This window comes from Phlebotomus papatasi, chromosome 2 (assembly GCF_024763615.1).
Source record: "Phlebotomus papatasi isolate M1 chromosome 2, Ppap_2.1, whole genome shotgun sequence".
Taxonomy (NCBI): Eukaryota; Metazoa; Arthropoda; class Insecta; order Diptera; family Psychodidae; genus Phlebotomus; species Phlebotomus papatasi.
Window position 1 is genome coordinate 72,474,584 of NC_077223.1, and position 27,737 is coordinate 72,502,320.

Genomic DNA, 27,737 nt, shown 5'->3' on the forward strand with positions numbered 1-27,737 from the left:
TTGTTTTTATTTTCTATAAAATTTGCAACAGTACATTACAAGAAGTCCCGGGAAATTACTTTATGCACCCAAAACTTAAGATAAGATCTTTATTATCCTAAAATTCTGTTTTGTAGTTGCATCTGTCACCGACTTATCACTTATTCGGCCTCACTAGATAAACGGCAGAAACCCTGTGTTAGAAGGCCGTAGGGGAGACTGGGGTAGTAGTAAACATGGGGTAGCACAAAACACTAGCCGTACTCACTATGGCGTTGTTATCTCGTAATCTCCGTAATCTGTTATCTTGTTATAATTTTTCATTTATAAAATACATTACGAGAACATAACGAGATAACGAGATAACGATATTACAAGATAACAGCGCCATAGTGAGTACGGCTACTGATATTTATATCTACACTTCTTGGATTTATGTCCACCATTTCTTCAGTGGAAAAAGATCCCTATTGTAGTTATCAATTTATGTAGGTCTTGTCTTCTAAAGCCTAATATCTAATTAAAAAAATGCAATGTTTAGTGCTACCCTGTCTTTACTTCTGTCGAAGTTTACCTTACACGCGAATCCAAAAAATCGAGTGCAGGTCAAATCATGGAATTTTAATGTAGAATAATAATTATAACAAGGCACTCAATGGGTCAAGTGGTAGAGCACTCGCTCTATGATGCAAGTGTCCTAGGTTCTAATCCCCTTTAGGTCACCAGGAATTTTTCTGGCGTTAAAGGTGTTCAAATTGCATCCAGTGAACTTCACTGCACTTGATTCAACAGGCATGGGACTGACAACCTCATCCCGTATTAGAAAAAAAAATTGCATGTCTAGAAATCCCCCTGCTGGAAGGCCTAGTTCCTTCATGGAATGTTGTGCCAGCATTATTATTATTATTATTAATAATAATAATTATAATAATAATCATTTGATTGGTTAGGAAACGGGTGACAGTCACAGGGGTCAGGAGGGAGATAATCCTTGTATACGCACAGGAGATTTTCCTCAAATAAGTTACAGAACGCTGTAAAATATGCAAAAAAAATTTTTGCGCTTAATTATTCACCTATTTTCGGTGCTAAAATTGTTAGAATAAAAACATATTCACACTCCTAATAGACATATAAATCCTTGACCTTACACATTTTATTTAAAATTGAAACAAAGAATACAAAAAAACATTTACCGTTTTTTTCTGAACTATAGATTCTACTAAAATAACTAATTTTTTTTTATTATCGACAGTGATTAGGGGAACTGTTTGTAATTTGGAACAGCTTGTAATTTCGGACACTTAGAGGGTAGAATTGGACATTACATATAAATTGATTAATATTATGAAATTTTCTTTTAATATTTAATGAATAATGTATTCTGTCTAAATATTTATTCATTTTAGAAGAATTTAATACTAAATTAGTTGAATCTTGAAGTTGTTGAAACGCAGTGTGAGCAGTTTGTTACGAGAACTATAACAGAATTTTGTGTAAACTTCAGCCTTATTCATCTGTGGTGAAGCACTACTAATTTTTCTTCGATATTTTTAAGTGATATTATTAAATATTTATTGTATAGAGTAAGATAGGGTAATTTGAAATCATTTATAATTTGGAACCGTAAGATTTTCTAATAGTTTTAGATGGAAAAAGGAAAAAACAACGAAGTACACTCGAATGTGAAGTCTTGTACTTCTTCGTGGTTTTCGTTTTCCCTTTGACTGTCTGAAACAGTGAGAAAATATCAAAATTTCAAAATGGACATTATTCCAAATTACCCCATCTCACCCTATTGTTTTAATTCTCGTTAATGGTGATTTGTTCATTTGACCTGAAGTGAAATTTGCCTGGTGAATTACGTGTTTCGTATGAAAAATGGACAATTTTGTCAGAAATTTCTCCAGTGACGTGATACTTGTTTTTTTTGTTCAGGTGGTTTTTTTCTCGAAATTTTGTAAACTTTTAGTTTTTGAGATGACTAGGTTGTATAAATGCCTGAAGAAGTAAAGGAGCACCATATTTACGAACAAAATACAATGCAAAAAGCAAGAGAATGCGTGAATCCTTGTACAGTTGGAGTGACGAAGTGATCTCTCTTTAATGAATTATATGAAAGTTTTCAAACTTCTTGAAATATCCAAGAAGAATGGGGTTCCACCCCATAATCAGGAAGAAGACTTGGTTCTTGAAATAGACGAGAATGGCTATTCTATTACGCCGAATCAGCTGTCCGTAATTACAAGCAAAGTGTCCAAAATTACAAACAAGATATTCAAAATTACAGTCAAAATCATCTCTACATATTTCTTCATTTTTAAATATATTTTTTTTTTGTTTTGTACATTATTCAGTTTACAAATTTTATTCAGTTTATGATATAGTGTAAAAATATTTTTTAGATACTTTAATCTTTTTGAATTGGGCGATATTTAAAAGCATTTCCGTGGCAGTCAAGCCAGAGCTCTCACAGCCCTACCTTTTATACTTTACACCACGGGACCCCCTATACAAAAAAAAAAAAACAAAAAAAAATAACAAAATTTTCCATGATTCTAAACATTGTTTAATTAGGGTTGATATAAACTCATTGATAACTTTTAAAGGTCTTTTATTAGAAAATTAGATTTCAAAATAAAAAAAAACTGATTTAGGAAGGTTAAAAATCTAAATATTTCAGGTTATAAACACAAGATTATATGAAATTCAATTCCAGTGTTTTCAAAATCTGACACACAAATTTCTCTGAGTATAAAATCATCCCGTCCAATCGAGCTTTTACTCGTCTTCCCAGAAATATCGGTTTGCTCCATTTTATATGGCTTGTATGTGAAGTCATTGAATTATTCTTCAAATTAAGACAATCAATTGTATTAGGTGAGATTTCAATTGTGGAAGATATTTAATAATCGATTTTATAAAAGATGTATGAGAATGATATTCAGGACATAATTGAAATCTTCTACATAGGTTTCATCAGTTTCCACGTGTCCTTCTGCTCTCCAATTAAACTGGTCCCCTGGTTTGAAAATCGCTGAAAGCATCCAATGTATTTTGGGAATTAATACCATGTAGACCTGTTTGGTGCACAAATTGCTCCCTAATGAGACTTTAACCACTGAAAATTATTAAATTTGCTCACATTTTCGCTAAATTAATGGGTTCTATCCTATAGCTGGGGAATATCAATATTGATTTTAGCTTTTTGGATGCTTAGTTAAAAATTTTGACGTACTGCCGTGCGCAAAAATACACACTATTTTCCACTCTACGTAAGTTTGAGGTCCTTTTTGAGAAAAAAAATAAAAAAAAACAGAAAAAACAAAAATAAATACAAAAAATAGAAATTATTAAAAAAGAGTAATTTAGAAAAATTGTTGTAAGGTAAAGTACCCTTACTCGACCGGGTTCCTCTATTCGACCGGTGGGTCAATTTTTGAATATTTGATGGTGAATTTCATCAATTTCTATGAATTTGTCACTGATTCGTATTGTTTAAAGAATAATTGACCTATTAATGTTAGATCATACACAAAATATTATAGCAAATATAATTAAATTGAATAAATTAATCTACCGGTCGAATAGAGGAACCGGTCGAATAAAGGGTACTTTACCTTAAGTGTAGGAAATTTATTTTGATCGGTTACTTTTCAAATTGTAGGCTGGCAGGATTGTTAATAAAAGGTGAAGATGATATATTTTATATTTTGTGGCAAATATAGAGACAAGAAGCAAAAATGGTATTCTTTACTCTCAAGAAGTTGCTACACGTTAATTTAATAGTAAATGTTATTAAGCGTTAAGATGAACAAAACAAACCAATTTTAAGATAAATAGTGAAGAAAATTTGCCTATGTTTCTGTATTAAGGACAAGGATATCATTTTAAATGGATAAAACTTATTTACTCAGCAAAAAGAAAGTTAATATTTGAAGTGAGATGACAAACAAGACAAGAAGTATAAGAGAAATAAAATTGAATTTAGCAAAAGAAAGTTGCTTTAAATTCTCGTTATTTTTTTTTTGTTTTTGGGAAGGATGAACGTAAATTGAGAATATTGAACTTGCATGTTCTACGCTTTGTCTGCATAATATTTTTTTCTTTATTTGTTTATTTTATATTTTTAAATAATAATATTCTTCAAATCACTTAACTATATTTAGCTGAATTAGTTTCAAACGTTTTATATAATGCATTTGTATAATCGAAGTTTTTTGCAAGAGTTACTTTGGAAATTTGATATTTATTATTATTACTATATATATTTTTTTAAATGGACAGTTTACAAATTTTTAGATGAATTATGTATTGATAAAAAAAATGCATTTTTTTTATAGATGAGTTTCTCTCATTCTTCTCTTGTTATTGATTTGTTAGCGCTAAAAGAGATTTTTGATTTATTTTCTTCTTCTCCTTTCTGTTGATTCTTCTTTGCACATCACCATTTGAGATTTTCTCTACCATCTCAGATTATTTTTGGCATCACATAAAAATAAATAATGCAATATACATATAAAAAAAAAACGATATGGAATACCTGTGGGAACATTAAAAAAATTTTAATTGTATGGTTGTAGAACAAAAAGAAATTCTTAACCATAAAAGTAAATAGTTTTTAAAATTCTTTTTTTTCTAAATTATTTTGGTTTCTTTAAATTCACTCTCTTTCCTGATTCATGTCTTTTGGTGTTTTTTGGTCCAAGAAAGGAATACACACAGCTACAAAAAAGTAGAGCAAAACACGCCACAAGAGGCGTATTAGATGATATATAATACTGTCTGAAGGAATTCTCTTCTCTTTTCTGTGTCTTTTTTGGTTTGGTTGAAAAAATGTTGAGACACGAGAAAGACACCAAAATGCCCTTAAAATTTAAAAATCTCTTTTTTTTTGCTCTTGCCTTCTTCTCAGACTGTATACTTATCAAGTGAGAATTTTGACAGCATAATAAATCACTTGAATACGAGAATAAAGTTCTTTCTGCTGAAAGAACATACATTTTTTTTAAAAAAAAATAAAATTAAATAAAAAACAATAAAATTTACAAAATATACTCGCCCTTGCTATGAACAAAGTTTATTAGGCTATTTTGTCATATCTTAGTTTTGAATTTTTGTTTTTTGAAATTTAACTATCCTCTTTTTTTTTGTTTAAATTTTGTCAAACCACTGTTGAATAATATTGTTACTGAATTAGTACAGATTTGTGTGTTATCACTGTTTAACAAATCTCTGTATCTTCTTCTCTATTGTCGAAAATAATCTCTCTTTTCTAAATCATCTTTCATTTTCCTCAACATTTCTCTATTTCAAAAAAACTTTTGCCTACAAAACACTTTTTTTCAATTTTATCTCATTGCCCAAATAGTTTTTAGTACATTTTTGTTCTTTAATATTCTCTTTACAAATGGAGAGTTCTATTTCAACAAATGTCTCATTAAACCCCTGTAAGATTCATCTTAAATCCATTTTTTAATTGTTTTTTTACTCTCTCTCATACAATGAAAATTTTGTAATGTTCAGCCACATATTAGAGTTTCAGTCAGAGAAAATTTATACAAAAAACACATACTAAAACCAAATTAATAGTAATTTACAAAATAATAATTTATTGATACAGTTTGGATGTTGCATGAACTTTAGGGTATTGCATGCCACGCACAATTTCTATCCGTAATGAATTTCCATCGCTTATGCATGATTTTGCACGCATTTCAATCAATAATAGATTTGACATGTAAGAAAAAGACATTCTATTTTTGTCGTGATTTTCTCGCAAAATATTCGAGAGTTCGCTAAAACAGGAAAATTTCAGGAATTAATCTTCCCTTTCCCGTGAATAATCTTTGCTGGGTGATTTCTAACAGTGAGAAAAAAGGTTAATAAATCCGCCAATTGTGTCATTTTTCGTGATGCCTCCATCCATTTACTGGAAGTGTTTTTTTTTGTCTACAACCCTCCATAATTATCTCATAATTATCAAGACGAGAAATAAATTAGCGTGAAAATAATTGCCACGTTAATTAATATCAAGTGATATTGGACTCAACTCTTTAATCTTCACTCTCATTGTCCTTTCTTACTCTTTCCATCATTATAGCACATTTATTCCTTTGGAGAATGGGAAATTGTTTCCTGGTGGGATAAGAAGAAAAATTATCTCCACTCAAGTGCATTTTCTTTGACAGCGGAAATATCAAAGTTTTTTTGTGCGTGTGATGGTACCCAACAGCACTTTGATTTTCTGAAGTTTCCAAAGAAGTTTCCTGAAATATTATTTTTAAAATAAAGTTTAATTATCGAGTAATTTAATAAAACTATGAAGCTAATAAATTTGCATATTTTAATCGTAGATATAGGGGCAAGTACTCTCCCTTCGAACGTTCATGCCTTCGAATAATATGATTCTTTTTTTTTAATATTTCCTAAGAAACTTACACATTTCTACTAAAAAATTAGTCAGTTTATTATCAATTAGTAATAATTAGGTGTAAGTCTTTTAGGAAAAATATAAGAAATTCACATTATTCGAAGACATGGAAGTTCGAAGGGAGAGCACTTTCCCCTATGTTACACATTTTATTAGGGGAAAGTGCTCTCCCTTCGAACGTTCATGCCTTCGAATAATGTGAATTTTCTTTTAGTTTTCCTAAGCGATTTATACATTTCTATTAAATATTAGTTGGCTTACCATCAATTGTTGATAATTCCGTGATAATTTAGTGTAAATCTCTTACGAAAAACAAAAGAAATTACCATTATTCGAAGGCATGAACGTTCGAAGGGAGAGCACTTTCCCCTACTTATTTCTTAATATCATAGGGTGGAATAACCACTTCTCGCCAGTGTTCCACTTCTCGCCACTTATATTGAAATCTCTATTTTTCACAATTTATGAAATAATTGAGCCGCAAAGTTATTTGTATTTTTATTGCTGCTTCGTATAGAGTCGAAAAATAATAATTATTCGTTTTGGATTTAAAATTTTGAGCATTTTTTAGAGCAATATTTTAAGCAAGTGCATCGAATCCAATATTTCTTACCAAATATAACAAGTGCCATCAAATTTTCATCGAACAAATTTTACGTTTTTTTTACAAATAATCTGTCTGTTGAATATTTAATAACATTCGTAGAATACATAAAATTTGTATTTAGGTTGTTAATATTTCATTAAATATTATTTTTATGTAAAAATGAGGCATGGCGGAAAGTGGTTATGTTTTGAATTGATTTTACCACTTGTCGCCATTGCTTTTTAATAGGCGACGCTAACTTCACTTCGTAGATTCTCAATTGTCAAGTCTGCTTTGTTTACTTTTTGCAAGAGTCTAATAATTTAGTTTCCCAAATAAAACCCAAGAAAATTCATTTAAAGTGAGTAATGATAAAGTGGTCATGAGGAAAAAGAAATGCTGAATGTATTCTTTGCATAATATTGCCCAAAATAATCGAGTTTGGACGTTTACAAGAGGGTGGCGAGAAGTGGTTACAAAACTGACGAAAAGTGGTAAAAAGTGGCGACGAAGTGGTTACTTTTGCATTGTTAATAAAAATCAGTTTTTAAGTAGTCCAGTATTAAATTGGAGTACTACTTTTTTTACGAATCTGGAGTCAATACATCTCAGTAACTTTGTGTCAAATTTGAGATATCTTATGATGAGGGGTCAAAAGTTATAATCAAATTAATTTCACATATTTCTAAAAGTGGCGATAAGTGGTTACCCCACTTCAACAGACATTTTCTCAGTACAAAACTGATCAATTTTATGCCATATCATTTGCGTTATTGATTGAGAAAAATTAACAAATTTTAGTGATTCTACTCAATGAATGACTAATATTCAAACAAAATGAATAATCAATGCATAATCAAAATTCATTAAAATTCAGTCTAGTCTATTTTCCTAACCGAAATTCGAATTTGAAATGTTTACGCCCGAGCAAGCTTTCCCTCGAGAGAGAGCCATCAAAAAGGTCAAACTCTTGAACGTAAAGTCACAAGGTTACTGGTTGCTGTCAATTTCGTTTGTCGATTGCCTGGTTAATCGTAAATTTAGCCATAGCCAAAACCAATTATCTCGTACAATACTCAATTTTGTATTAATCCGGAAAACTTTCCCTTCTTTTAACCCTTTAAGGACGAGACACTGTTTACGGACCGAAAATCAACAATAATAGGGGAAGTGAGGGATGGTTCGCACGCTTTTTGGAAGTCAATATTCAAGATTTTTTTCTGGCTGAACGGTAAAATGGACAATCAATTGCGCTATACCACAAGAATCTCTGGTCTTTTAAGTTTCTATGCGCGCCTCATTCACTGCCGTAAAATCTTTTCTTTTTCCTGGACAGGAAAATGAAAAAAGTATGATGATTTGTGCGAACCTTGCCTGTGGAGGCAAGATTCGCACGATGGGTTGTTAAGGTTCGTCATTGCATTTTTTCCTGGAATAACTCTTGCTCACAATTAAAAATTATTTACCGATTATTAGATTCAAGTTGCACGAATCCTCGGAAACCATTATTTCACTAAAAGAAGGTATCTAAAACAGTTTTCTTCTAATTTTTCTGAAGCACTGTTTTTCTTGCAAATTTATGTCGAAAAATCGACTGAAATGTGAAAATTTCAAATGTGACAACCTTAACAAATTATCAGCTGTCTTTTCTTCATCTTCCTTTTCCTTTGTTTTCCTCTTTGAGGTTATGTTGTGATTTTAAGCTGCTGGAGTTACCTGATGAGTTGGCGAACCATAACACTTTCAGTGGTTGAAGCAATACGCAGTGTAGTATTTAGAATTTTTTCGCCACTCTGAAAATAATTTTCCTCCGATGCAAAAAATATTACGTAAATATCAACCCAGATTAACCCTTCATCTATTGGTAGAAGTGATTATTTCTGAAAATCAATTTACACTGAACTCTTCGTTATCCGGCACTTCGTTATCCGGGTGACAGCTGCCAAACACTGGCGGTTGATATATTCAAAATTATTTTCACTAAACATGAACTTTGTCCAGAGTGAATTAAAGTATTATTAACATTGTATCGAAGTTTTTAATACATAATTGTGATAAAAAATGAAACATAAGCACACCATGAAGAAAATTCTCTTTTTCTTTGTCAGACAGAAAATAAATTCACACTGCACAAAATAGAAAAACCGTTGATCATTCAAAAAACCTAAATGTCATTTTGTCCCCCAGTTAGCCGGATAACGAAGAGTCTACTGTAACTGTGAGAAATCACACGAAATGTGAGTCATCAAAATTTCCCATTTTAGGCCCTTTTTGCATTTGTGATCCTAGAACCTAGGAGAGAAGGGCTAGGTTGCCTATTTTTGCGATGAAGATGAGGTTTATGATTATCTATCTAATGCCCAAGAAATGAGGAACTAGTACTTTTCAAACAAAGGGAAAACTCGTATTGTTCAAAGGCTCGAGCGTGCGAAGCATCTCTCACTTCCCCTAATGAAACTGACAAACAAAATTTGTTATCTAACCTGGGAAAGTCCAACAAAGTCTGATTCGGTGTATTTTTGCATCTATGAACAAAAATATGGACAAAAATAGCCCAAAAATTTAAATAGATTTTCTGACAATACCAGTGAATACTAATTTTCGTTCTAAAACGTGTAATTATGTAAGAATTGCACCTGATATTATGTACTCCCTCCGTTCCGAAATAAGTCGTACGTTTGGCGAAAAATTAGGGATTAAGGAATAGTTTCAGAGAATGTTTTTGTTATTTGTAAATATCTTAAGTATGAACTATCCTCCATCTTCAGGGATAATATGGGGATCCTATCACGATGGTAAGTTGAGGATTCGATATGTTGAAGTTGTCCATTTTTCGCGTTTTTTTCAAATAGCTCCGGTAGATAGTTAATTACTACAAGGTGGACTGTGATTAACATTACAGGCTAGAATTTGTTCTAAATTATTAGTATGCACAAGTAGAACTCAACAGTTATTACCGATATGACATTTTTTATATCTAAAATTTTGCAGAATGAGCAATAAAAAGAAAATCTTTTTTTACGTGTTCGAATATCTGGAAGCAAAATGGTGGGAAATATGGACTTGGGACCTTTAGCGGACCCCCCATAAGTTGACACTAGGACAATTTATATGTTTCTCTAAAACATATCCAGAATTGAAGAAAAAAATCGCACGGCGTGTTTTTGAGCAATCCCAAAAAACATGATTTTGGAGGGGAAGGGGTGGGGTGGGGGCAAAATAAAAGACATATTAATGGTCCCAGGGTCAACTTATGGGGGGGTACCCCGAAGGTCCCAAGTCTGTATTTCTCACCATTCTGCACCTATTTTAGATTGAAAATAAAACGCCAAAAAAAGAGATTTCTAAGACATTCGTTCCTCAAGATACCATCAAGACTGGACCCCAATTTTAGTGCTGCACATTAGCAATAGTTCTTTACAAGAGATAATTGTTGATAAACAAAACATTTACCAACAAACTTTCCCTTAATCCCAATTTTTCCCAAACGTATGACTTATTTCGGAACAAAATTTTTTCTCAAACGTACGACTTATTTCGGAACGGAGGGAGTATAAGTTATTGTAGTTTCTAGTGCTAACAGGTTTTTTCTTAAAAAAAAAATCAGAAAATTTAAAAATATAATAAATATTATTCATCAGCGCGGTAATTTGAAAATTCGTTACTTTTGAAATTAAATATTTACTACATAGCAAAAAAGTTGGACATTTGCAAAAAAATATCTATGATTTCTACAACCTTCTACTTTGCCATTACGCACAAACATCAGAAAAAAAACTTTAGGTACCGTCGTTGCGGGTGACTTTGCACGTTTTTTCGCTGTTTTTCAACTTTGCCCTCTAAAAGTGGATAGTTAAAGTGAAGGGAGGGGGGTTTTTGAGTAAAATTATTTGTATTCAGTTGATAATGAATGGATTTTGTGCCAATAGCATTAATTTTATAAAATTTTACTATGTTTAAAAAAATCAAGAAAAAAGGCTTGCACTTGGGGTAAGGTGCGGGTGACTTTGCACTTTTTAATAAATACTAAAAAATCAACAATTTCTGATAATAAACGACAATGAAGATCTTCACATCTAAGGGTAATATGCACGAGATCTACAAGATGACATGATCGCCATCTTGATTTGACGTTTCTGTCCGCCATTTTGAATAACTGTCAAAACCTAAAACAGGTTCGATTGGGTTGAAATTTTAGTATGTTGTAGCTGATATCAAGACCTTTTCAGAACGTATCTATGTTCTGGTCTACGTCAAGTATTTACCTTGATACAGAGGCTCAAAGTTTAAAAATTTGAAATATTCATATTTTGGCAATCCTTATTTTCTAATACTGAATTTTAAAACCAAAACGAAATGCCTCAGTAACCATTAGAAATGGTTGAGGCTTTTATTTTATATTTTTTTTTACTCTTACATAATTAAAAAAAATAAATGAAAAGTGCATTTATTTATTTTTTTTATTTTTTCATCTTTGAAAAAGTTTTTCAGATCTTCAAATAATATGCTGTTATAAAAAAAAACAGTACTATTCTTTTTGTTTGTTATTTAGATCTCATCGTCTAACGATAATATTGCCTTTTTTGTGATGGTTTCGATAAAAGAAGCTCTCCGTAGTTCTGTATTAATAAAAATGTCAAAATTTTGAACTTAGAGCCCCAGTACCCAGACAATCGCTTGACCAAGGTCGGATTTTATATATGTTCTGAAAAGGTCTTGACATCAGCCAGAACATACTAAAATTTCAGCTCAATCGGATAAGTTTTTTGTTTTGACAGTTATTCAAAATGGCGGACAGAATCGTCAAATCAAGATGGCGACCACACCATCTTGTAGATCTCGGTCATTTTATCTTAAGTTATAAAAAAAATTGGATAATTTTTGGCCAAATACTTCTATAATAAAGCTTAAGAAAGTCCATTATATGCAATTTTATAATATAAATCATGCGTTCTTAGGAAGATAATAGGAAAAAAAAATATTTTAATAAAAATAATCAACAAAATCGAAGTGGATTATTCTAGCCAGATAAATTTAGAATAGATTTGGGCAATTTACTTCTCTGAAATCGATTTTGGAATTGCATCTTCAGATAACTTTTTCGCGGAGTCGTTTTTTGACAAAATACCTATACTAGGATTTCTTTGACTATTACTGAAACTACAAGAATCCTTTTGAGGAACACTGTACCTTACTTGGTACTTAACATATCCCTATATACTTTGACATGGTAGACGGGATCGGCGAAGACTATCAATAAGTGCTAGAATTGTTCAAACTCTCACGAACAGCAGAGTGCAAAGTCACCCCCCGAGTGCAAAGTCACCCGCAACGACGGTAGTCAGAAAAAATAATTTTCTCTTTTCTATTCATTTCTATTACTGGTGATCCCATCGTCCTTAAATGATTAAGCAGTCCAATAAGGCAAAATTGTCCTTATAAAATATAATAACCAGTAAGCTACTATTAAGACCAGCAGTAAGACCACCAGTAAGCTTACTATTTCGCCCAGCTTATAATTTCGCCCATTTCCTTTGTTACTCAAATTTCCATGAAGTTTTAGTTTTTTTTTCATACTCTAGATATTATCAATAAAAAACCAAAAGAAAGTCGCTTCGACGAACGAAATGATGTGAAAAAGTCTTTGCATGAATTCCGAAAGGACAAGGAACTGAGAATAAAGGTCGTTGAAATATTACCCAAGGCTATGATTTTAGAGAAAACAAAGACGATAAACTAGCTACAAAGTTTCAAGCAACACACTCCTTAGAAAAAAGTAATAAAAAAATTACTAATTTGTTTTAAAAATATTATTCAAACTTAAGATTTTGCCGCTTGCATGCAACTATGTTGAAATTTGGTACACTTATCCTAATTTGAAATCCTTATTAAATTTGATAATTTGAAAATTTCTTCACTATTTCAGATGGGAAAGAAGAAAAACCACGAAGAAGTGCTCTTAAGTGTAGGGCTTATAACTTCTTCATAGTCTTTCTTTCCCTTTAATTATCTTAACCCATTCAGTCAATGTACCAGAAATACTTGAGATAGAATGTTCATATTTTGGGATTAGTTTCCTACAGATTAATAGATGAATTTTTTGAAAAGAAAAAATTTTTATCTCATATGGGGGCGCGGGGAGCCTCTGTCAAACACACGTCTTAACGGTCACTAAATTTAAATTCTGTGCATTAATTCATTACAAACTCTATCGCTTTAGATAGAGTGACTATCTAAGAACACCAATTGGGAACTAGAATTCAAATCAGGAAAGAGGAAAGAGGCCAATTTTAAGAAATTCGACGGGATGTCTAATTTCCGTCCGCCATTTTGAGCAAAAATTTTGCATGACCTTCCGCGAAGCAAGAAAATAATAACAAAATGTATTTTCATTTCTGTCGGACTATTTTTCTCAAGTAACTGAATAACTAACGTTACTAAAAATCCATTCCCGACAGCAATTCGGATAAAAATTGCCCAGAAATAAATCATTAAAAATCACTCAATTAGCGTATGATGTATAATACCACGGTAAGGAATGGGTTAAACAAAGAGAAAATACCAAAATTCCAAATTGAGAACTGATTCAAAATTACCCCATTGCACCCTACATGTGTTAAAGCGAATAATGTAATAATGAGAATGAAATGACCGAAATATTTAGTGAATATACAACATTTACCTATCACAATAATAGCTCTATTGTACGCGGCTGATAATGAGTTCAGGAAGCATTTAAGGCTAATTACCTTGCTTGTTTACCATTAATAAAGGTACAACGGAAATTTTCAAGTTCTTAATGAAATTCAATATTTCAGGAAAATTTGTGGTTTTTTCTGTGAAATTTGCCTCTCAATATATTTAAGCTGTAGATCTTTAAATTGACCTGTAAAGGCTGATTTATATTTTCCTACAAATACCTTTAATTTTAAAATGCTTTTTTTAAGCAGAAATTCAAGGACCTGAAACGTAAATGTCACATTTCGTTATTTTTTTTTTTTATAATTTTAAAGCAGGTCACGGTTCTGTCACAGCTCGTTTTTTTAATCTTTGAATACAGATAATATTGAGGCAGAATGAGAATTAATAACGCTTAATTAGCCTTTAACTATGAATTGGAAATCTTTTGTGTTGACACTAAATATTTCACATAGAACCTTAAGCTTTTTAACTGACAATCGAGAAACTTTGTGCTTATTAGTCTTTACCATTAGCCCAGGATAAGCTAAAAGTTTGTGAATAAATTTCATGAGATATTCTCTTTTATTCCTCATATTGCCTAATTGGTTTATAACACTCAGAAAAGAGCTCTGTAGAAACAGCTCTTAATTTAGCTCTTGAAATAAGAACGGGCATTTATGTCTTGGGTTAAAGACTATTTTACTTGAACGAAAGCATTTTTTTTAAAACATGCTTTGGCTCAAGAACGTACAGTGTTTGAATTTTCAAAGATTAAAAAAATATCTCTGAAGGAATTTTAAGCACCGAGTAGATCTTGGAGCAAAGCATAACGAGCTTTGATTCCAGTATCAGATTTTCTCTGCTGTATCGCAACAATATTGACGTACACTCACAAATAATAAACGCAATTGAATTTCACGTTTTTTTTATTGAAGTATCACTGTATACATTTTTAATCTATTGTATTTCACATTCCCTATTTTTTTTTATTAAAATCTCAACGAAATTCATCCCTTTTTGTCTAAATCAAAACTCACGTTTAGGAAGATTTTTTTTCCATCCGACTATCGATGAGCGAGATGCCCGACATGTTTACAATTTTTTTTTCACCGGAACCATCTCGCAAAAATCTTTTAAATTTTTCACTATAGGGGGAGGCTTTGAACTTTCGCATACAAAAATGATGTTCAAGTTCAGTGATTTTTTCTGACTACCATGCAAACTGTATGGATTCTCCAACTATGCCAAAAAAATGTCTTACTTATAAGGTTTATAATCCCACCAAACAAAATTCCAGGAAATCCTTAGATTTTCCTCCAGAGGAAAATGAAAATTTAATGGCGATTTATCCGATAGATGAATCAAGTTTCTATTATCGCATACGATTCACGCCATCATTGAACACCCCATTTTCACCGTAAATTTTGCACCGGACACTAAAAGTTGCACATCATTGTTTAAAGGGAACTCTAATCTACTTGATTAAACCATTTTTATATAGAATAAAACATTTTAATATCACTTTTTTGGAACTTTTCTGAGAGATGTTTTATTGACATTAAAAACCATTTTTTTGATTGGTTCTACGAGAATTTCACTCCGGAAACGGTTAAATCTGATGAATACTTTCTTAAAAAGTCCAAATATCACCAAATTTACACGAATCAATAAGTTTTTAAAGCTAAAAATTGACTAAAACTCTGCAAGCGAGAAGACCACACAAGATTCCACCATTCCTCCACGGAGCCGGATATGCACAAAAACGTTTGAATGCGCATCATTGAAGATTTCTCTGTTCCTGCAGCTGCAGGAATCGGGATTTAGCACAGATATTGAGCTTCAGCAGGTGAACAAGCTAAAATTTTCACAAAACAGCTTCTCACGGACAATTTCTTTCCTTTGTCATACAAAACAACACAATAGTGAGGTTATGTCAAAGATTGTCAAAAAACCAGTTGTAAACTGTATGAGCTTATTGCAGATGTGATTCTTTCATTGCACATTCAGTTTGTGCAAGCTTGAAAAATATTTTTATATCAAAGAAATGCAAAATTGCTTAATAATTACTCAACTGCAGCCTATTTGAGTCAAATTACTTCTTGTTTATCAACTTTACGATTTTTAAGTTTTCCTTTTTAGTGGTGGATCAAATCGGTAGATTACAATAGATGTGAATATGAGGGATCGTATCTAAAATGAAGTTTCCTGGAAAATATCTGAAAGAAGCAGTCTTCTATATGCGATCGATGAATCTGAGTCAAGTTTGTGAATTTTGTTCCACCCACAAAAAGTGCCTGTTCAGCCTAAAAGATTTTTACATAAATCTGATTCCTAATAACCCTTCTACCCTTTGTGATAGTAGTTTTTCAGAAAAGTGATATTAATTCTGCACAATCGTATGAAATATTGCACAGCAAAATTACAGTTTTGGACCTGTTTTTATTTTTTGTTTCCTGAAACTAGGAAAAAAGGATTAGACTCTCAATTTTTTCAGGAAAGATGGGATTTAAGGTTAGCTATTACAATATATAGCCATATGTGAGATTCATAAAGGAATACGGAAGAAATACGAAGTGTTTGATGGTAGCGTATATGCGAAACATCAAAGCTTCCCCCTATAACATTTTTAAATAAAAAATCACTGTTGCACAACACTCCAGAGGCTCGAGCGGGCTTGTGAGTCACAATGTTTTGTTTTTCAGAAAAAATATTTTTGTATTTTTCGATCAATAATTCGGTTCGCGGAAACCTCGTATTTTACATTTCGTATTTTACATCTTCGTATTGCACATTTCGTATTGCGGAAACTTCGTATTTCAGCACATTTCGTATTTTACCATTTCGTATTTCACATTTCGTCTTTCATACATTTTGTACAAAAATTGAACATTTCGTCTGCCATACATTTCATTTGGTGGTAAAATTTGAAATATTTGCTGAAGCAGTTGGAAATTTACATAAAAATTTTAAATAAATGAATAATTAAAAAGCATGATGTTCGACTTCAAACTTAGACCCGAGGCGCATAGCGCCCTTGACCTTATAAAACTACAATTCTATTATTTTATTGGTTGATATGCTTGTATGAAATGTATGGCAGACGAAATGTTCAATTTTTGTACAAAATGTATGAAAGACGAAATGTGAAATACGAAATGGTAAAATACGAAATGTGCTGAAATACGAAGTTTCCGCAATACGAAATGTGCAATACGAAGATGTAAAATACGAAATGTAAAATACGAGGTTTCCCAATCCCCAATAATTCACCTAATTTTCACATAATTCTTGTCGGCACTGTATTTTTTTGAACCACAAGACACTTCACTACTCGTAAAGGCTTCCCCCACAATTTTCACTATAATTTTATTAATAAAACTCGCGAAAACAATCACCACTTTGCGAATTAATTGCACTGTAAATTATTTTGTCTGCCATTTGACAGCACTGAAAGCCACTGGAAATTTTCTAGTGAGATGATATTTCGCTCAAGATACGCCAGGTCTTAGTTGATCTGTTTTAGAGCACAGCTCTTAATTCAAAGCACGACATGTTTAGGTTGATTCGGCTCTTAAAATATTCTTACAGACAAGAGCTGTATTTTTGCAAATCCCATACAAAGTTAGAACTGCCCTTTTCTGAGTGAACCATTTTGCTTATGAGAAAAGTATATACTTAAATTATCTTAAGAATTCCAAATTTAATGCAAATTTCTTTTCAGCAAAAATTCAAAGGAAGTTCATTAATTTGGAAAACTGTTTTATGTTAGAGCTTTGTTAAAGTATTTTCTTTGAGACGTTCTTAAATATTTTTGAATAATTAAAAATTGAAAAACTCATAAATCGTTGAGTACACAACATCCCAGAAAATTGCATTTTAAGAGGATATCCTGATTGAAAGTTTTGGTTGAAGATTGCAAAATGCTAAATTATTCAAATACTGTGAACTCTCGGATACATTTTACTTGCATTTTCATGAGTATGATTTGATTTTCTTTACATGTCGTTGCATGACATTCCATTTATGATTTGCAATGCTCGTTTTTTTTTGGGTGGTTTTTCTTTTGGTCTCCTGACTTGGGAGTTGTGTGTGCACCTTGAGGATGTCAGAGAAGTCTGTTGGTGGCAACATAAGAAGATTATGAGGGATCCCACATTGCTGGATCCTCAGAGGATGTGGTTTATATGGTGGCACGAGTCAAGCTGAGTCAGCCATGATGTGAAGGCCTGGTGGTGGTCTTTGATCTCACCTTCGTCCACCTTTGTTGTCCCTCCAGGAGCAAATAATGCGGGAGAGTCAGGTGTCGGGACGTGTTCAGTTGCAAGTTTGGTATCATGGAGAACGGAAGGAGTTGGTGGTGTCCCTGATGGCGGCTGATGACTTGGCGCCTCGGGATGAATTCTGTGGATTTGGAAGCTTGCCTGAGGCTTACGCAAAAGTTCGAATACTCCCCAGAACGTAAGGCACAACCCCAAGAAGATTTTCCTTTTTTTTCTGGGAAATAATTCCCCCCATCAAGAAGCTCTTTGGTGCGTGAGTCAGACGAAAGCAAGGGAGCAGACATTTGAGTGAAATTCCTCATTCAATATACCACCTACTCACTTAATCAACAGCTTTCTTAGCCATTCAATGAGAATTCTGTCATCAGTCAAGACTTGCCATTTGCTAAAAATACCCACCATCGTCCTCATGAGCTCAATAGGAGATGGTATCTATTGAAATCCTGCTTTAGGATCAAATCATATCTTAATTTGCAATTTCATTCCCAATAATGGATGCCTTTAGTTGCAAAAATTAGCTCGGCAAGTGTAGAGAGCTTTTTGCACACGCAATATTTTAGAATAAAAGAGCACACTTGGGGGAATTCTTTCCTTCGTCATCAACACTATTTATTTTAGTTTGAATTGAACTTACAAAAGTGCTGGAGAGAGAGAAACTTAATGATGTGAAAAGTTTTTCCTGAAGACACAAACTATACGAATATAAATGATTCTGTACAAGTTATTTGAGATTACTTTAATAATATTTCATGACTTGTAAGGTTGTGTTTAAAAAGTTGTTCTTCGTGCACTTGACTTTGCAAATTTATGCAATATTATGATTAATTTTTAATACTAAAGAGAAATGAACTATTCGGTTGTCTTTGAGAGGATTCTGGAACGGTTGTCAATAATTTATTTGTAATATTCGAATTTAAAATCAATGTCTTTAATTCAAAAAATAAACTCATGGTAGATTAGTATTAAAATTGATAAAAAATTAAAATCGCTTCCATTACAGAATGTTTTAACATAATTCGATCAATTTTCTACTTTTTTTAATATTTTATTTTTAAATATTAATATTAACATTGTTTAAAAACTTTTATGATAACGAAATACACTACCAGAAAACAGACTTTTCCTTCGTTTTGATTGGAGGTTGGAATCGACGATAAGACGGCGACATCCGCAAATTGTGATTGAATCAGAATAAATAACAATAGTAAATTTTTATTCAATTCAAATATCTTCAATGTAGATAACATTAAAGTCTTTAAAATCTAAACAGCTGTTATAGGCAAAATTATGATGCTAGATGATAACTATTGCATTTACCTCGTGAAGGCGTATGATAGATCCCGGAGGTCAAATTTTACAAAACATCAAAACAAGCTTTAGTATCTTTGAATGACATTTCTAGTATCCAAAATTATCTTCTAAGTAGATAAATAATTAAAGAAAATTGTTATTAGTATGAGTTTATGTGCTCTTAAAGCTCACCTTACACCTTTCCGTGGGAAGTACAACAATATTTCTTCATAGCAAAATTATTTTCAATTAACACGATATTGTAATTTATTACCTTCGAACTTTTTTCTTTAATTTTTTGTTCTCGCGTTCTCATAATATTTTACACATTTCTCATATTATTTCCGTATAACTATTTACAAAAATGCTCTTTACAGTAGTATTTACAGTAAATTGCATAATTCATTTTATAGTTGATTTATCCGAAGTAGGGTAAAATGGTACAAGTTGGGCAATGGTACAATTTGGACAGGGCTTTTTGTCTTGATAAATTTAGTACTTCATTTTTATTTGTATATTTTTAATGCTTTAGTTTTATAATTTGGTTCCTTGTGCTTAAAAACAAATTTTGTACTGTATTTATCAAGAAAAAAGCCATGTCCAACTTGTTCCGACAAAGTGTTCAACTTGTAACACTAATTCCAAATTATATCACTTTACCATAAATATCTGCCCTGTGGTGTTTTTCGTACCGCGCAACAGCCCTTGAACTTTCATTCGTTGAGAATGGGGTTGATGATAGGAGTATATTACATGGACCGTGGGGTGACCCTGGAAACAGTTGAACACTTTCTGTAGAAGCACCATTCCCTATACTTTCTGTATCCTAGTGTACAGAAAGTGTGGCTGCTCCTGTCGAAGAACAGGATTGCATTCCAGGGACAATATTAAAATATGTATATTCAGCAATCTGAATAGTTTTGATCAAGATAGGGGCGCGAGAGATACAGAGGGCTATTAAAGTCTAGGTATCAGAATCCCGTTGTTAAAGTAATCTAGTCTAATCTGAATGAATTTTGAAAAAAAAATCGTAATTTGAATTTTTGACAGATCTTATACACAAAAGTGTAATTTTCGGAAAACTTTAAACACTTTTACGTTTTTACATATTTAATTTTATAAAATTTTGATTTCAAGAGCTCTAGCTCAAAAACAGTATTCAAAATACTGCTTTTTTAATAAATTAATTTATTAGAATTATTAGAAACAAAAATAAATATATAAATTAAAAATTAAAAATAAATAAATAAATAAATAAAGGCAAAAAGGAAATATACGACTTCAAACACTTTTTTTGCATAGTATTTATGTTTCATATGCTAAAGAAATTTTTAATTTTGATTATTTTATATATGTGAACAAATTATTTATTGTTTCTGAGTGTTTCTTATGCCCAACGCACAATAATTTTTTCTTTTGTAAACATATTTTCGGAACTACCTATCAGGGTGAAAGAGATGATTAGATTCACTCACTCGCACTGAAATATCAAACATATGTTCTCAAACAAAAGTTATTGTGCGTTAGGCATTAGAAGTTAATCTACAAGGATAATGTAGTCTGGAAATAAACGTCCACTGCCGTCTTACTGTTGTTAACTGACCTCCAGATTGTAAAGGAAAGATGATGTATTTTGTCTACCTTCAGGAGTATTCGATTGCAATAGGAATCCTTTATCAGTGTTTGTCATACTAAAATTCAAACAACTTTGTCAGTTGGTGCTTATCTAAATAATCAGTACTATTTTGGATAGGTTAATGCCCAACGCACAATAACTTTTGATTAGTAAACATGTTTTTGACATTTCAATGAGAGTGAGTGATATCTAGATCTAGTTATCTCGCTCACACTTATAGCAAATTTTGAAAACATGTTTACAAACAAAAGTTATTGTGCGCTGGGCATAATGAACAGCGAAACAAATAAATGAGAATGTAGCTTGTTAATAATTCACAGTAGCACAATTTATTCACAGTATCTAAGCTTTCAATAATGATGGACTATGCTTTCCCACGAACGAGAGTGGCTTGAGAGGGATGGTGTACAAAGAGGAAGGTTTGGTATTTTCACGTATGCAATATTTTCGAAAACAAACATTTTTGGGATAATTGGAATAATTGTCTATAAATATTGCTGAATTTTTTCAGATTGTCAATACCCAAGACAAATTATCGGAATACAGTCAGATCGGATTTGGTTCACACTCGTGTAGAAAACGAATATTGAGTAAAAGATATGCTGTGTGAAACTGCCACATTCTGCCATTATTCTGTCCCCTCTTAAGTAATCTTTAAGACTATAATAGTACTATCGTAGAACAAATACTTTGCTATAGTCAACACACAAATAAGATTCTTCGAGTAGGAATTATTGTAAGGTGAGAGTACTAAGGATCTTGGGCTAAGAAAATATTACATGAGACCGAAAATATTTTATTTGGAATTTTTGGTATATAGCAGATAGGGTGACTTTGCACTCCAGGGGTATTTTTCACCCTTGGCAGGGGCCCTAATAAAAAGCTAATAAGCCTAATAAAAAGTGAAGCTATTTTTCACTTTTCCTTTTAAAAATTTTGCAGACATTGCACCGCGACTTAAACAAATTTGCTCCTAGTTCTTGTATTATTTCGGCGAACATTATGAAATATGTATTTTTAGATAGCTTTTAATGCACGATTTCGAAATATATCAGACTGATAAGTCAATTCTCTTTAGGAAAAAACTTGCCAATACTGTTCAGTGCCTCTATGCAAAAACGTATGGAAAAATGAAATGTCGAGAGGCCCCTGCCCTTGGTTTTCCGTAAGTTTTTCTTTAATTCTAGCTTTTAAAGATGGTGTTCACTGATCGGACATAATATATCGGATCGGTGAAGACCATCCTTAAGCGGTAGAAATTAAGAAAAACTTTACGAAAAGTAGTGTACAAAGTCACTTTTGGAAGCCAAGGTCCCCCGCATCACCGGTAATAATGATCTATTCAAAATCAAAAAATAGAAAGTAGAGAAAATATGTAGAGACAAGCATTGTCTCTGATTTTGGAAAGATGTGCATGTTATTATAAATTCTAAGACATTCTAAGATAAAATGGAATCTGTAAAGTAATTTATGACTAACGCAATGTATCGTAGAAAACACAATTAATAAAAAACCAGTGAGTACCGTGAGTATGGTGATTTTACCCTTCTGGGATGACTTTGTCACCCTGCTGTTCATAAGCTCCTTCTTAATTCCAACACTTAAGGATGGTTTTTATCAATCCTCTATCATGTCCGATCTATAAAGACCATCTTTAAAGGCTACAAACAATAAAAAAAAAATATTTTGGGGCAATGATCTGGATAACACCCAACGATCCCTGGTACGTTACCTCACATATTAGTTTCAGAGGGTCTTAAAAGAAATCTTTAAACTTTAACTCTTTCCGGACCGCAGCATATGCTGCAAGTCAATTTCACAATTTTTAATCAAAAATATCTAAGCTCAGGAATTAATTGAGGTTCTACAAAAAATATCTTACATTTGGACATCCTTATAGTTTGTAATCATTCACAAGAATAGGTTTTTTATCAGTTCTGAATAATTAAAAAACATTGTTTTTCATAGAATATGCATATGCTTCTTTGGGTACTACAGTCCCAAAAGAGACGAAAGAGTTAACAGAACCTCTCTCTCCAGCACGTTAAGCCTTCAGTGGGGTACTTTCTTGATTTAATCACTTTGAACGTTAAAATTTTAGGAGCGACGGCTATATCGCCCAGACAGAGGTTTCTGCTCCCACGCAGAACCCCATCTGGAACGCTACGCTAACGTTCGCTTCCATTACTGAGAAGGAGCTCACGGGGCGAGTCCTGGAGATCGCCCTGTGGGATCTTATTCCGTACGGCGAGAGTGTCTTCCTGGGTGAATGCAGTGTAGACATTGAGAAGGCCTTCCTCGAAGACCGAGCTATTTGGTATCGTCTGCAGGATCCCAAGCACATCAGAGCCTCCATGTATGGTAGCTCAAGCAATATCAACAGGAGCGCCTTTGCGTCTCCCAGGGGCTCCATTTGTGGGGATTTACAGCGATTGCACCATCGCAGTGCAGCCGGAAGTAGGGACAGTATCAAGAGATCTGTGTCGGAAGATGTGGACTACATTGGGAGTTCTTTTCTGCATCCCAATCATGCTTGGGTACCGGGCTCAAGGAGGGGATCATCACAGAGTGAAACACTTGAAGTGGAAGTTTATCAGCTGGTTAAGGATTTTTCCAAGAGTTTGCCAGGTTCGAGGAGATCTTCGTTTCAGGATAGAGATGGAAATCCACTGCCCGAGTCTGAGTCGCATCACTCATCCCATGGGCATTTGAGGACCAGCAGAAGATCATCATCTGTACACCATTACGACCCTGAAGATCTTATTCTCGAAGGTCGCAATGTGCGGTACACAGTGGATAAGTACGGTGCGTCGAAGAGCATCAAACAGAGTCGGATGTACTTCGACAGATCGAAATAGTTTGAAATGACAGCGAAATTCAATCAATTTATCGACTCCAAAACGACTCTTATAAGAATGGAAACCCCATAGAAAAAAAGAAACAGTAGATGTTAGATGACAGGTCATTAGATAGACCTAATATAAATATACATAGTTTCTTAGGCAACATTACTCAATAACATCAATAGGGATAATAATTCAATGTGACTCACACTAAAAGAATAAAACTTGATGGCAAAGCGACAATCTAACGTAGTGACTCCTAAATTTTAAGGACTATCCATTTTATCTCTAATTTCAATCATCTTTACGGTCTCTACCTCCTTTTTCCGCCTAAAAATCATCCTTTTCTTCTTTTGTGTGCCCATGAAAAAGGAGGTTTTGAGATACCTTTTTATTTGGTAGCAAAAATTTATTGAAAAATTGTAACTTACGAATTTTGAGAAAGAAGAAAAAAACGATATCTTTCATAAGACTCTCTTCGACATATCAAACTAAGGCGAGTTGTTTGTGAGGATTTGTTAGCAAAACAAAAAAAAAAAGACAAAACAGCAAACTAATAAAAAAGGCCCTTACGTTATTTTAATAACACACTCTGTGCTAAATTTTTGGCCTTCATAAGTTACTCCAGTACATCATAAATTCTTCGACCTGCGCCCTAAACTCATGTGGTGTTGAATATCAACGGAATATATAATCATGACCTTGCATTGAAAATAATTTATTTAAATTAAAGAGAAATTCGGTGTATGACTCTAAATGATTTGCTTTACACCGAACCTGATATTTCACATAATATTTGCATAGGGTGTGCTTTTTGCGATTTTAGAACTTTCCAGATTTATTTATTTAATTTTTGTTGAACACACAACTATGCTCTTTAAAAAAAAAAGAATTGTAAATATATTTCGCACAAGCAAATAGCAATAACTTTATCTTGACATCCTTTATTGATATTGTTTTTGATTTTAGGGGAATACAAATCCCAGTCACGCCCTTCAAAAGATTCGTGCTCCTTCTGATCCTTTTGTTTCATTGAAAGATGAAGTGGACGTTAGTTTATTACTAAGCACGTAATCCTTAACAATATTTTCTAAATTTTCAAGTAATAAAAAACGTTGACCTACAACTCCAATTCCTTTCTCAAATCATTGTTGAACCACAGTTTTTAATTGGATAGCCAAACCGAAAGAAACCAAATTTTGAAATGGGAACAGTAAGGGGTAATTCATCGCAGAGAACTCAAACCAATATTATGGGGCACTCAATAAATCCATTTGGAACGGGAACTCACGGGGATATTTTTTTTAAACTGAAAACATATGGGAAATTTGGAGAACTATTGGGAATCATGCAATCATCAACATGGAATCTTGAAAAATAGAAACACTGTAGTTCTGGAACGAATACGGATTATGTTTAAAGCCCAGGAAAAAAATAATAATAAATTAATTGATTAATAAATTTTCTTTGTTACTGATCAATTTATTGGCTTAATGTTATTATAATGATCTAAAGAAAATTTTATGAGGAATGTAAAATTGTTACTATTACCGAGAGGCATGGCTTTATTGAAGCTGGGGCTACATTGAAAACGCTATTTTTCGCATAATATTTCCAAAGCAAACTGGTCTTATCTAGAATTTAATTTAGATCCACAATTGTTTTGTATAGGGGAATGTTGGCATGGTTCGCACAGAGTGAACATTCAAATAATGCAAATTTTCTCTTTACAGTAGACTCTTCGTTATCCGGCTGACTGGGGGACAAAATGACATTTAGGTTTTTTGAATGATCAACGGTTTTTCTATTTTGTGCAGTGTGAATTTATTTTCTGTCTGACAAAGAAAAAGAGAATTTTCTTCATGGTGTGCTTATGTTTCATTTTTTATCACAATTATGTATTAAAAACTTCGATACAATGTTAATAATACTTTAATTCACTCTGGACAAACTTCATGTTTAGTGAAAATAATTTTGAATATATCAACCGCCAGTGTTTGGCAGCTGTCACCCGGATAACGAAGTGCCGGATAACGAAGAGTTGAGTGTATTTGCAAAGAGCTAGTCTTTCCGTACAGAAGTAGAATTTTCACCACTTTGTTCGAAAAAATTAATATGAAAATTCGAAATTGAGTTTGAATTCTTCGAACTTCAACGACTTTTTGTGCAAATAGAGTTCCATTTACCTTTTATCCAAGACACTATTGGAGAATCAAAATCTACTTCTGTTTGAGCTCATTCATTTCTTACCCATAAGATAGATAATTATTAAGCTCATGAGACGAGATGAGAAATGGTAAGTCAGCTCTTTGCAAACAAAGACAAAATTCGCATCGTTTAAAGGTTCACTCTGTACGAACCATGCCTACATTCCCCTATCTTAAATTGCAATACGTTAAAGCCCAGACTCTTTTAAAAATACACGAAAATAGAGTTTTCAATATGGCCTCACCTCGCCCTAAACCTTTTCATTCTACCCTTTAATTTTAATTTTAGAAAGATGTAGATAAATTATGAAAAATTAGCCACGCTTTATTCCAAACACTTGAATTTATTTAAAGAAAAGTATTTCTGTTTAATAAATTAGTACTTTGATCAGTGAAAAAACTTTATTGCTTAATAAAGAAATGAAATTGTTAGTAAGAAAAATCGTTTTTTGCAAATTTTTAATTACAAATTAAAACAAATCGTCGCTTAGATTGACAGTTGTCGTAACTTATGTGTCACATAAGTCAACAATTCTTGTAAAGTTTATGTACTTATAATTTATTACAATGAATTGCTGACATAGGCAACGAGAAAGCTACGATAAATTGTTGATCCAAGCGATGAAAAGCGAGGCAAATTAACAATGGAAAAAATATATTAAATAATGAGCAAAAGATGAAATTTTACCAGTCAAAAAGAAAAGAAAGAATTAGAAAAAGGATTAGGAAAAAATTAGTTAATTTTGCTTCGCAAATTAGTCAAATTGATCATAAAACACATTAAATTATGCTTAACTTGTCTAGATGTTCTTTATAACTTTTTATCTTCTTGCTAAAAAAAATTTGCATTAATCATTTAACCAAAATACTGTTAAGGGAAAGCGCCACACCTTCGGACGCTTTAAGCTTCGCACAATTCACTTTTTTCAATATGTTTTTAATAAATTTCACCTATTATAATATTATATTTTAATAGCTAGTTCAACGCCTTAAATTTCCAGAACAGTCATTGGCCAAATCCATTAAGAACATAGAAAAAATAAAAAGAAAATGAGTTGTGCGATGCATGAGTTGTCCGAAGGTGGCGCGCTTTCCCCTATATCTGCGTGAGTGTTTATTTCAACACTCAAATTTTCTCTTTATTCTGCAATATTAAGAGCAAAGTTAGATCCAAAAATTGGAAAATTTTTAGTCATAATTTTTGGAAAAAAGAGATTGGAAAGAATTTCAGTTAAGTACTAAGAGTGGCGTAGAACTTAAAGTAAACTAAAACGTAAATTATCGTTTCAAATTAATTTACAGTGTAACTTTATATTTTTTATAGAAAAAGTATATGCTTTTCCTCTGGAAGATTAACAAAGCTTTATTAAGTAACATAGGTACTTAATTAACATAAGTTTAATTGACAAATGTTTTTTTTTTATTTTCTTACTGAGCAACTTCGCTCTGTATCTTTTTCGATTTTCATAATTTGAATTACTCTTTTCCAAGTGTATTTTTTATGTTTATACTCCAAATGGTTATTTTTCACAACTTCAAATGGAAAATTTTTCCTCAATAAATACATTGTCAATTTTTTATTTATTAATTTTATTCTTTTCGCTCTAAATTAAAGGAAAAACCATTCATATTCATAAAGTGTCATAAAAACACAAGATTGTTAAAACTGCTCTCTTGGAGTTCGAGCAGTTAAAAACCGATGTAAATCAGGTTTTAAATTAAGCTAGGTGGAAATAGGACACCTTTGAATTGGGGTACCTTTGAACTTTTGTTTGATTGAACCTAATTTAACAGGAATTGAG

The 27,737-nt window shown here is 32.3% G+C and overlaps 1 protein-coding gene and 1 long non-coding RNA gene across 2 annotated transcripts in view; both read left to right on the forward strand.

The window, feature by feature from the left end:
• LOC129804293 (regulating synaptic membrane exocytosis protein 2) overlaps window positions 1-25,247 on the forward strand; it is an 80,086-nt gene extending 54,839 nt beyond the window's left edge. The window contains exons 11-12 of the mRNA XM_055851450.1: window positions 17,956-18,137; window positions 22,987-25,247. Coding sequence (XP_055707425.1) covers window positions 17,956-18,137; window positions 22,987-23,743 — 939 coding nt within the window. The 3' untranslated portion in view covers window positions 23,744-25,247. The remainder of the gene's footprint in view (window positions 1-17,955; window positions 18,138-22,986) is intronic.
• Window positions 390-3,979, forward strand: LOC129804294 (uncharacterized). The gene is made up of 2 exons (XR_008751967.1): window positions 390-3,366; window positions 3,606-3,979. It is a non-coding gene; the product is annotated as an uncharacterized LOC129804294 (long non-coding RNA).
• Window positions 25,248-27,737: the final 2,490 nt, after the last annotated feature.